At 41.8% G+C, this 12,814-nt stretch overlaps 1 protein-coding gene across 5 annotated transcripts in view; it reads right to left on the bottom strand.

The window, feature by feature from the left end:
* Positions 1–12,814, bottom strand: part of nap1l4a (nucleosome assembly protein 1-like 4a) — a 61,635-nt gene that overhangs the window by 25,935 nt on the left and 22,886 nt on the right. For all 5 annotated transcript variants that reach the window (XM_055934942.1, XM_055934943.1, XM_055934939.1 and 2 more), the window contains exons 5-9: positions 12,199–12,285; positions 11,109–11,240; positions 10,873–10,944; positions 10,458–10,597; positions 4,423–4,568 (exon numbers count right to left, since the gene is read on the bottom strand). In XM_055934942.1, the coding sequence (XP_055790917.1) occupies positions 4,423–4,568; positions 10,458–10,597; positions 10,873–10,944; positions 11,109–11,240; positions 12,199–12,285 (577 nt within the window). The remainder of the gene's footprint in view (positions 1–4,422; positions 4,569–10,457; positions 10,598–10,872; positions 10,945–11,108; positions 11,241–12,198; positions 12,286–12,814) is intronic.

Genomic DNA, 12,814 nt, shown 5'->3' with positions numbered 1-12,814 from the left:
TTACTCAGCACTTTGTTGAAGCAACTTTGTCAGCGTTTAAAGCCTCGAGTCTTCTTGGGCATGACGCTACAAGTTTGGCACACCTGTATTTGGGGAGTTTCAGATCACATGTATAGCGTCCTAAAGGCGAGCGGTTTGCTGACGTCAACAATGTGAACAAAGTGCCCCACGGTGGCGGGGGGGATTGGTGTGGGCGGGAACAAGCTACAGACAATGAACACAATTGCTTTTTATCGATGGCAATTTGAATGCAGAGCTACCGTAAAGGAGATCCTGTGGCCAATTGTTGTGCTATACATCTGCTGCCATCACCTCATGTTGTTTCAGCATGATAATGCACGGCCCCATGTCGCAAGGATCTGTACACAATTCGTGGAGGATGAAAATGTCCCAATTCTTCCGCGGCCTGAATACTCAGACATGTCACCCGATGAACATGTATGGGATGGTCTGGACCGACGTGTACAACAGCGTGTTCCAGTTCCCTCCAATATCCAGCCATTGAAGAGTGGGACAACATTCTACAGGCCACAATCAACAGCCTGATCAACTCTATGGGAAAGAGATGTTGCGCTGCATGATGGTGGCCACACCAGATACTGACTGGTTTTCTGATCCACACCCCGACATTTTTTTAAAGGCATCTGTATTCCCAGTTATGTGGAATACATAGATTAGGGCGTAAGGAATGTATTAAATTATATGAACTGTAACTCAATAAAATATTAGAAATTGTTGCGTTTAGATTTGTGGCCTGCTGGAGGTCATTTTGCAGGGCTCTGGCAGTGCTCCTCCTGCTCAAAGGCTGAGGTAGCGGTCCTGCTGCTGGGTTGTTGCCCTCCTACGGCCTCCTCCACATCTCCTGATGTACTGGCCTGTCTCCTGTTAGCACCTCCATGCTCTGGACACTACGCTGACAGACACAGCAAACCTTTTTGCCAAAGCTCGCATTGATGTGCCATCCTGGAAGAACTGCACTACCTGAGCAACTTGTGTGGGTTGTAGACTCCGTCTCATGCTACCACTAGAGTGAGAGCACCGCCAGCATTCAAAAGTGACCAAAACATCAGCCAGGAAGCATAGGAACTGAGAAGTTGTCTGTGGTCACCACCTGCAGAATCACTCCTTTTTTGGGGGTGTCTTGCTAATTGCCTATAATTTCCACCTTTTGTCTATTCCATTTGCACAGCAGCATGTGAAATTTATTGTCAATCAGTGTTGCTTCCTAAGTGGACAGTTTGATTTCACAGAAGTGTGATTGACTTGGAGTTACATTGTGTTGTTTAAGTGTTCCCTTTATTTTTTTGAGCAGTGTACATAATGTTCCTGTAAAGTGTATCTAGAGGATCTACAGTTGAAGTCGGAAGTTTACATACACTTAGGTTGGAGTCATTAAAACTATTTTTTTCAACCACTCCTCAAATTTCTTGGTAATAAACTATAGTTTTGGCAAGTGGGTTAGGACATCTACTTTGTGCATGACACAATTTTCTGGAATTTTCCAAGCTGTGTCATGGCTTTAGAAGCTTCTGATAGGCTAATTGACATCATTTAAGTCAATTGGAGGTGTACCTGTGGATTTGCTATTTGCGTGCAGGCTACAGATGTTTTTTTTGGGGGGGACATTCTGAATTTAAAAAATGACATTAGTAGGCTATATGTATAGACCCGATTAAATTGAGAACAGTCAGATGTGAGAATGTTATCAAGTGCTGGTCAAATTGTAACATTTTTCAAATCATTAGTCGCATCATGCAGCCTTAGAATGTATTAGAAATCAAAACGTATAGACTACAGTTTGTATCACAACTAAAGTTATAAGTAACAAAATTAAGCATTTAGGAGGACCTTTTTCAAATGATCACTTTGTTAACCGATCAACACAGAATATCTGCATGTGTGCACTCCCTCTGAAATCGTTTGTGGAAAATGTCTTTGCCATTTTATTCAGCTCTGACCAATTGTATTTGACTAAAATAATTCCCTTGGCATTAGAAGCAAATCTTATCTGCTAAATGAACTAGTGTAACCCACAGCCATATCGCATAGCCAAATCGGGGCCTAAGACTCAGAATATGCTATTCTGTTCTTCCGAAATAGGCTACATTTACTTCATATCATAATGTTTATTTAGACTTGCCTAAAATCACAGATATTGTGATGGTGTAGGCTATATTACATGGATTTATTAGACGTTTTAAAACGGATGTTCCAAAGGTCTGCATCAGTGGCATGTAACCTATGCGTGGAAGCCAGGAGATGCTAAAAGTGTATATGTTAATTAACGGTTAACTACAGTTATTTGCATGACAGTTAACGCCATTGCCCTAGTCTCAGCCCTGACTTAAATCTACGTGAAAACCAGAGACAATACTCAAACATTGCGGTTCATCAATCTGAGCTGTGGACTCGAGTCACGTGACTTGGACTTGAGTACTACTCGACTTGGCAAAAAGAATAAACACTTGACACTCGAATTCAGCGTCAATAACTCTGGACTTAACTTGAGCTGTAACACTCGAGAGACTTGGATTTCCCAAAAGAGCAGCACCACCTTCCTCTCCTGTTAAATTCTGTCATTACAGTGAACATGCAATTCCGTTGTTCAAAACGGAGAATCACATGGGAAATGACCATTACATTTGGCTCTGCCTAGTGCCACTGCGCCAGAAGGTGCAGAAAGGCAAGGGGAAAAATAGAACACTATCCTATATTTTCAACACTTGTCGCTTGAAAATATGCTCTCTGAGCAAGAGTCTCCGTGAATGTTTAATCTCAGCCAACCACAGACCTCAACGCGCATGTAGTGGTCAGGGGGTAAATAAGAACACTTCGTTCAAATTGGAGATTTCATAATGTCAGCCAAAATGCAGCTGTACAGTGCCCGCAAAAGTATTCATCCCCCTTGGCGGTTTTCCTGTTTTGTTGCATTACAACCTGTAATTTAAATAGATTTTTATTTGGATTTCATGTAATGGACATACACAAAATTGTCCAAATTGGTGAAGTGAAAAAGTACTTGTTTCAAAAAGGCCTCTAAATAAGATCTGGTGCAACCAATTACCTTCAGAAGTCACATCATTTGTTAAATAAAGTCCACCTGTGTGCAATCTAAGTGTCACACTCTCAGCATATATACACACACCTGTTCTGAAAGGCCCCAGAGTCTGCAACACCACAAAGCAAGGTGCACCACCAAGCAAGCGGGACCATGAAGACCAAGGAGCTCACCAAACAGGTCAGGCACAAAGTTGTGGAGAAGCACAGATTAGAGTTGGGTTATAAAAAAATATCACAAACTTTGAACATCCCACAGAGCACCATTAAAGGCATTCAAAAAAAATCTAAGAATATAGCACCACAACAAACCTGCCGTGAGAGGGCCACCCACCAAAACTCAGACCAGGCAAGGAGGTCATTAAGGGGAAACATTTAAATGTCTTGGAATGGCCTAATCAAAGCCCAGACCTCATTCCAATTGAGAATCTGTGGTGTGACTTTAAGATTGCTGTAAACCAGCAGAACCCATCCAACTTGAAAGAGCTGGAGTATTGGCTTTGGGGGGTGAATAGTTATGCATGCTCAAGTTCCGTTTTTTTAGTCTTATTTCTTGTTTGTTTGTTCCACAATAAAAAATATTTTGCATCTTCAAAGTGGTAGGCATCTGTAAATCAAAATGATACAACCCCCCCCAACCAAAAGAAAATCTATTTTAATTCCAGGTTGTAAGGCAACAAAATAGGAAAACGCCCAGGGGGGTGAATACCTTTGCAAGCCACTGTACCATCAACACTAGCTGTAAATCATTTGGATGAGCTTTCTATTAGTAATGATGATTCAAGGAAACATTTCATAATCTGTGGAGTTTATTACATAAGCCTATGTATTGTACTAGTAGGCTAGAATAAGGAAGAGAGAAAATATTACTTACCTTTCTTAAAGATGGCATTGAAATTGGTATAAAACACTTAACCATTGATTCAAAAACCCCAAATTAGGGACTTGAGACTTGACCTGAGCTCTGGAACTTGAGACTTGCCTATTATTACTTCGGATTTAATGCGAGAGCAAAATTGTGACTTGTTCCCATGTCTGCCATCAATGATCTTCAACCAACTTGAATGAGCTTGAGCAATTTTGCCAAGAACAATTAGATAGATGGGGCCCCATGAGTTTTGCAAAGTTGGAGGAAATGTATTCAAAATGATTTGTAATTGCTGTCAAAGGTGCTTCTTCAAAGGGGTGTGAAGACCTATGCATCTTCACTTTCAAAAACGTCTATACATATTTTCACCCACTTTGAACGTGTGGAGTAGGTCATGTAGATCTGGGAGGGGGGATCCCAATTTAATCCACGTTTAGATTTAAATAGGATGCAAAATGTGCAAAGGGTGTATAGACTAGTTTGTGGTGTGTTCTCACCTTTAATGGGGTTGAAGAAGTTGAAGAAGGAGTCGTTGGGCACCTGCTTGGAGACTGTGCGGACAGTGCCACGGCCTTTGTGCTTCTGCTTCTTCTTAATGGTCTTCACTGTCACATCCTTCCCCTTATGCCAGTCTATCTGACAACTAGAGGGGAGGGCAGGGAGAGAAAGGAGAAATTACAATTGAATGGACTTTGTTTTATGTGCTGACTGACATGACGAGTAAAACTGTGAGGGACGGTTTCTGCAAAGTCCTAGACTAAAAAGCATTGTCAATTTATTTTAATTTCACCTTTATTTAACCAGGTAGGCAAATTGAGAACACGTTCTCATTTACAATTTCGACCTGGCTAAGATAAAGCAAAGCAGTTCGATACATACAACAACACATAGTTACACATGGAGTAGAACAAACATACAGTCAATAATAAAGTGAAAAAAATAAGTCTATATACAATGTGAGCAAGTGAGGTGAGATGGGGTGAAGGCAAACAAAATACACTGCTCAAAAAAATAAAGGGAACACTTAAACAACACAATGTAACTCCAAGTCAATCACACTTCTATGAAATCAAACTGCCCACTTAGGAAGCAACACTGATTGACAATAAATTTCACATGCTGTTGTGCAAATGGAATAGACAAAAGGTGGAAATTATGGGCAATTAGCAAGACACCCCCCAAAACAGGAGTGATTCTGCAGGTGGTGACCACAGACCACTTCTCAGTTCCTATGCTTCCTGGCTGATGTTTTGGTCACTTTTGAATGCTGGCGGTGCTCTCACTCTAGTGGTAGCATGAGACGGAGTCTACAACCCACACAAGTGGCTCAGGTAGTGCAGTTCATCCAGGATGGCACATCAATGCGAACTGTGGCAAAAAGGTTTGCTGTGTCTGTCAGCGGTGTCCAGAGCATGCAGGCGCTACCAGGAGACAGGCCAGTACATCAGGAGACGTGGAGGAGGCCGAGGAACTGAGAAGTGGTCTGTGGTCACCACCTGCAGAATCACTCCTGTTTTGGGGGGTGTCTTGCTAATTGCCCATAATTTCCACCTTTTGTCTATTCCATTTGCACAACAGCATGTGAAATTTATTGTCAATCAGTGTTGCTTCCTAAGTGGGCAGTTTGATTTCATAGAAGTGTGATTGACTTGGAGTTAAATTGTGTTGTTTAAGTGTTCCCTTTATTTTTTTGAGCAGTGTATATATAAAAATAAATAAAAATATAAGGCCATGGTGGCGAAGTAAATACAATATAGCAAGTAAAAAAAAACAAAAAAAAACACTGGAATGGTTGGTTTGCAGTGGAAGAAAGTGCAAAGTAGAGATAGAAATAATGGGGTGCAAAGGAGCAAAAATAAATAAATGAATACAGTAGGTAAAGAGGTAGTTGTTTGGGCTAAATTATAGATAGGCTATGTACAGGTGCAGTAATCTATGAGCTGCTCTGACAGCTGGTGCTTAAAGCTAGTGAGGGAGATAAGTGTTTCCAATTTCAGAGATTTTTGTAGTTCGTTCCAGTCATTGGCAGCAGAGAACTGGAATGAGAGGCGGCCAAAGGAAGAATTGGTTTTGGGGGTGACCAGAGAGATATACCTGCTGGAGCGCGTGCTACAGGTAGGTGGTGCTATGGTGACCAGCGAGCTGAGATAAGGGGGGACTTTACCTAGCAGGGTCTTGTAGATGACCTGGAGCCAGTGGGTTTGGCGACGAGTATGAAGCGAGGGCCAGCCAACGAGAGTGTACAGGTCGCAGTGGTGGGTAGTGTAAGGGGCTTTGGTGACAAAACGGATGGCACTGTGATAGACTGCATCCAATTTATTGAGTAGGGTATTGGAGGCTATTTTGTAAATGACATCACCGAAGTCGAGGATTGTTAGGATGGTCAGTTTTACAAGGGTATGTTTGGCAGCATGAGTGAAGGATGCTTTGTTGCGGAATAGGAAGCCAATTCTAGATTTAACTTTGGATTGGAGATGTTTGATGTGAGTCTGGAAGGAGAGTTTACAGTCTAACCAGACACCTAGGTATTTGTAGTAGTCCACATATTCTAAGTCAAAGCCGTCTAGAGTAGTGATGTTGGACAGGCGGGCAGGTGCAGGCAGCGATCGGTTGAAGAGCATGCATTTAGTTTTACTTGTATTTAAGAGCAATTGGAGGCCACGGAAGGAGAGTTGTATGGCATTGAAGCTCATCTGGGGGTTAGTTAACACAGTGTCCAAAGGGCCAGAAGTATACAGAATAGTGTCGTCTGCGTAGAGGTGGATCAGAGACTCACCAGCAGCAAGAGCGACATCATTGATGTATACAGAGAAGAGAGTCGGTCCAAGAATTGAACCCTGTGGCACCCCCATAGAGACTGCCAGAGGCCCGGACAACAGACCCTCCGATTTTACACACTGAACTCGATCAGAGAAGTAGTTGGTGAACCAGGCGAGGCAATCATTAGAGAAACCAAGGCTGTCGAGTCTGCCGATGAGGATGTGGTGATTGACAGAGTCAAAAGCCTTGGCCAGGTCAATGAATACGGCTGCACAGTATTGTTTCCTATCGATGGCGGTTAAGATATCGTTTATGACCTTGAGCGTGGCTGAGGTGCACCTATGACCAGCTCTGAAACCAGATTGCATAGCGGAGAAGGTATGGTGGGATTCGAAATGGTCGGTAATCTGTTTGTTGACTTGGCTTTCGAAGACCTTAGAAAGGCAGGGTAGGATAGATATAGGTCTGTAGCTGTTAGGGTCAAGAGTGTCCCCCCCTTTGAAGAGGGGGATAACCGCAGCTGCTTTCCAATCTTTGGGAATCTCAGACGACACGAAAGAGAGGTTGAAAAGGCTAGTAATAGGGGTGGCAACAATTTCAGCAGATAGTTTTAGAAAGAAAGGGTCCAGATTATCTAGCCCGGCTGATTTGTAAGGGTCCAGATTTTGCAGCTCTTTCAGAACATCAGCTGACTGTATTTGGGAGAAAGAGAAATGGGGAAGGCTTGGGCGAGTTGCTGTGGGGGGTGCAGTGCTGTTGACCGGGGTAGGGGTAGCCAGGTGGAAAGCATGACCAGCCGTAGAAAAATGCTTATTGAAATTCTCAAATATAGTGGATTTGTCGGTGGTGACAGTGTTTCCCATCTTCAGTGCAGTTGGAAGCTGGGAGGAGGTGTTCTTATTCTCCATGGACTTTACAGTGTCCCAGAACTTTGAGTTTGTTGCAGGAAGCAAATTTCTGCTTGAAAAAGCTAGCCTTGGCTTTAACTGCCTGTGTATATTGGTTCCTAGCTTCCCTGAAAAGTTAAATATCACGGGGGCTGTTCGATGCCAATGCAGAACGCCATAGGATGTTTTTCTGTTGGTTAAGGGCAGTCAGGTCAGGAGAGACCTAAGGGCTATATCTGTTCCTGGTTCTAAATTTCTTGAATGGGGCATGCTTATTCAAGATAGTGAGGAAGGCATTTAAAAAAAATATCCAGGCATCCTCTACTGACGGGATAAGATCAATATCCTTCCAGGATACCTCGGCCAGGTCGATTAGAAAGGCCTGCTTTTGACAGTGATGAGTGGAGGTCGTTTGACCCCTGACCCATTACGGATGCAGGCAATGAGGCAGTGATCGCTGAGATCTTGGTTGAAAACAGCAGAGGTGTATTTGGAGGGCAAGTTGGTTAGGATGATATCTATGAGGGTACCCGTGTTTACGGAATTGGGGTGGTACCTGGTAGGTTCATTGATAATTTGTGTGAGATTGAGGGCATCAAGCTTAGATTGTAGGATGGCTGGGGTGTTAAGCATGTTCCAATTTAGGTCGCCTAGCAGCACGAGCTCTGAGATAGAGAATCTCCATTGAAATAACGTTTCAGTCCAGAACTGACCTTAAACCCCCTAGTTGATGTCCGCACCCCATAAAAACCTGTCAGTTTAAGCTAGAGATAGTCCCCAACAAAAAGAGGTTTCCCGTAGTGAATTTTTTTTTTTATGCGTTTATATGGGCAAGGTCCGAAAATTATTTTATCAAATATATATATATTTTTTTATATCTTTTGACACTTCAAGGGGTCTTAAAATTCAAAATCAAATAGCTAAATGATCATTGGTATGACCCTAAAACAATTACATATAGTTTAGTAGAACCCCACCTCCACAGGCTTAGACTTATGGGTTAATCTACGTGCGGGAAAACATCCCTTGAGGTTTTGGTTTATTATTGTCACAACACCATGATACACAATTTTCCATGGCAAAAAAGAAAAACACTGAACTCTATGGTCTATTAAACAGATACTCAGCGATATGACATTTAACAGATGAGCGATGCGTTACAATGCACTCAGAGTAGATGCGCATTAACTTCTCTAGGGTAGGGGGCAGCATTTTCATGTTTGGATGAAAAGCATACCCAAATTAAACTGCCAGCTACTCATCCACAGAAGATAAGATATGCATATTTATTAGTAGATTTGGATAGAAAACACTCAAGTTTATAAAACTGTTTGAATCATGTCTGAGTATAACAGAACTTATTTAGCAGGCGAAACCGAGGACACAAGATTTTTTTTTTTTTAGGTCACTCTTTTCAATGGGTTTTCATTGGGAATCCAGATTTCTAATTGACCTGCTTGCAGTTCCTACGGCTTCCACTGAATGCCAACAGTCTAGAGAAATTGGTTGAGGTTATTCCTTTGTGTAATGAAGAAATACGGCCATCTTGAAGTCGAGTCACTCTAGGTGTCCTGTTAGATTAGAAGCGCATGACCAGAAAGCATGCAACGGTTGGTTTTAATCCTGTATTGAACACAGATCATCCAGTCTTCAATTTTAACGATTATTAGCGTTAACATACCAAAAGTTGTATTACAAAAGTAGTTTGAAATTTTTTGACAAAGTTTACAGGTAACCTTTGAAATATTTTGTCGTCACGTTTGAGCAAGTTGGAACCTGTGTTTTTCTGGATCAAACGCACCAAATAAATTGACATTTTGGATATATAATCGACAGAATTAAATCGAACAAAAGGACCATTTGTGATGTTTATGGGACATATTGGAGTGCCAACAACAGAAGCTCGTCAAAGGTAAGGCATGAATTATATTTTTTATTTCTGCGTTTTGTGTCGTGCCTGCAAGGTTGGAATATGCTCATCTCTCTGTTTACAATGGCGCTATCCTCAGAAAATAGCATCGTATGCTTTCGCCGAAAAGCCGATTTGAATTTTGACATGTTGGCTGGAGTCACAACCAGTGTAGCTTTAATTTGGTATCTTTCATGTGTGATTTAATTAAAGTTTTATTTAATAGTAATTTTCTTAGGAATTAATTTGAATATGGCGCTCTGAATTTTCTCAGGCTTTTTGCCAAGTGAGATAGTAGCGTCCCGCCTAAACTTGGATATAAATATGAACTTTACCGAACAAAACATACATGTATTGTGTAACATGAAGTCCTATGAGTGTCATCTGATGAAGATCAAAGGTTAGTGATTCATTTTATCTTTATTTCTGCTTTTTGTTACTGCTCTCTTTGGCTGGAAAAATGGCTTTCTTTTTCTGTGACTTGGCTCATACCTAACAATCGTTTGGTGTGCTTTCGTCGTAAAACCTTTTTGAAATCGGACACAGCGGCTGGATTTACAACAAGTGTAGCTTTAAAATACTTGTATGTTTGAGGAATTTAAATTATGGGATTTCTGTTTTGAATTTGGCGCCCTGCAGTTTCACTGGCTGTTGACGAGGTGGGACGCTACCGTCCCACATACCCTAGAGAAGTTAAACAGCTACAACTTGATAGCTGCGGATCTGGAAACAGCTGGGAAGTGAAGGCTAGCATTTCAATTAGTTGTTGCAGAAATTGACCCGATATTGCCCTTCACTTCGTGAATATGTAAAACATGTGCAATAGCTTAGAAAATAAAGACATTTGACTCTTGGTGGAAACATTATTTGTTTACAACATTATGACCACTTTACTAAGGAAATGTTTTTTTGTTTCCTTGCTATGAGTATTGAGATCGAGAATCGTGATAATCTCCCTAATGTCGTTGAACCTCACCCTTCACAGGCAAAAATTTCCGGGCCCTCAAATGAGAAGGGATCATCGTCATCAGGCTCCGACTTCATCTTGTAAACTTTAGAGAGCACAGCGTTGTTGAAGAAACCATTTGGCTCAAAGTGGAACTCCAGTGTGAAACTCTGCCAAGGGGAAACAATAGAGAGACAAATTACACAGAAAATACCTTCACAAAAACCACTGTCTCGCACATAGAGATTATTCGATCAGCTATGTGATCAGTTTATTGTACAAAATGTATTCATTCTATGAATAAAGGGATGCGATCTGAAAAAAACAAGTCAGAAGAGGAACTCAATTATCAATTTCAACTTTCGACATTCAGACACAGATGAAGGATTCAATGATCCTGGGAAAAAGAGATGGATCCCAGACTCAGTTGGATTGTAATACCTACCATAGGTTCTCCAGGCTCAGAGAACTTGACTTGGATGTCCTGAAGGTGCTTCAGGATAGGCTCATCGTGTTCCTGATGGGACAGAAACCGCTTCAATGCAGTACTCCACTTACAATGTGTTTACATTGTAGCATATCACTCAGATGTAGCATATCACTCACCACTCCACTGTGTGCACGCTAGTTAGGAGAAATAACACACTGACTAGGCTCCACATGAAAGTAAGACAGTCTTACCTGCAGCATGTCACTAAGCATGTCCACGCTCTTGAAGATGGTGAGCCAGAACTCGGGTATGCCTTTGGGGTCTTCCTCTGGGGCGGCATCCTCTTCCTTCTCCTCAACAGCAGCCTTCTTCTTCAGCTCCTCCTACAGGCAGACAATTGTTACTACACTTTGATTTCTCATGTATTCCCCATCTGTGCATGTACTATGCAGTTGTCAGTTACCAACAGTTGTCCTGGAGAGCTATCCTTTTGCTCAAGTGCAGCACATTTTAAGGGTGGATGGTAGGCCCGTTACTTGTCCTGGATGGTTCGAGCTGTCTGGCTGGTGCCGGTGAGCAAGCAGAGGCAGGAAGCAGAAGATCCAGTGCAAGGTTTTTAATTTTAAGGCTCTTGGAGCAGGTATATACAAATCATCCAACAAGATGCTGGACCAGGCTCAAAGTAAATAATAAATATAAAGATTGAAAATCAGTCTGACTAGCCCCAGGACTGCAAACACCAACTAACCCCTGCAGAGACAGGCAGCCATCTTACTCTCCCATAAGGCACCAGGAAACACTTGTAATTGAATGCACTTTGTCAAACTAAGCCAATAAAAACCTCTACAGTTTAGTTACTTTAACATGTACTTTAACAAATATATAGATTACTTTGAAAGAGCTGGACTAGAACAGAAACCTTCCCCCAATTAGCAATAGTGTGTCCCTTCTTAATAAGCAAACTATGGTCATCTGTGTGCTTGGTGGCCATGCCCCTCCATATACTACCTGACATATCTCACACAAACATTTGTAAGTACTGCTTTAGACTAGCAACAAACTTTATCCAATTTACTTCTCATGTCTCCTGTAATTTATATTCAATGTTTAGTAATGATTTAAACTAGATCTAACACAGGTAACACAATACACCAAAATTGTGAGGTGACCAAGCACCATGTATAATTTGAAAATGGGACTAACGAGGAAGCGTTCTCATTTGCAACAACAAAAATGTATACAGTACTCTGGTTCCTAGTTTGAAGGTTCCATCTAAACAGAGCTGTGACTGGCTACAAGGTGTTTGAGGGGCATGATACATGCACCAATCAGTTCACTAACCGCTAGCTCTTCCTCCTCCTCTCTGTCGTTGTGCCACTCACAGTCTTCGTCTGTGGGTTCCACTGTGGCTGTCACCACGTCTCGTCTCTGTGGGTAGAACACACGCATATAAAAAAAAATCTGTGACTGGCAAGACACAGCATGCACTAACTTTAAGAGCCAACCACTAACTACTAGGGATGTGACAGTGACAATTTATCAATTTTCCATTAAAATAAATTGTTTAGGTCTCATGGTGCATCCTTTCAGTTGGTTAAACATTGCACCTGTTCTACCATTACTGTAACATTTCCTTCTCATTTAACTTCTCAAAAGTATTGCCTTACAGATATTTCTCTGCCATTTTCCCAATTGGTAAAGACAATGACTTCGTGGCGGAGTCGACTTCAAAATACATTTATTCCTCGACTCCTTGCACGCCGACTCCCGGTCTTGACTCCCATTTCTGTGTCAAGATTAGATTGCGCTAGGAATCAACTCTTAAGTTTAAGTATTTTTGGAACAGAGGAGAATGATTAGTTGCCGTACTTCCTAGAACACTTGCATCTTTCATAGCGAGCTAGTGAGGGACATAGAGGGGAGGGGCACAGTATATTCAGGTCGGCCACCAGGCATA

Source organism: Salvelinus fontinalis, chromosome 9 (assembly GCF_029448725.1).
Source record: "Salvelinus fontinalis isolate EN_2023a chromosome 9, ASM2944872v1, whole genome shotgun sequence".
In the NCBI taxonomy this organism is placed as follows: domain Eukaryota; kingdom Metazoa; phylum Chordata; class Actinopteri; order Salmoniformes; family Salmonidae; genus Salvelinus; species Salvelinus fontinalis.
Note: the sequence above shows the minus strand (reverse complement) of the source record. Positions and strands in the feature narration are given on the sequence as shown.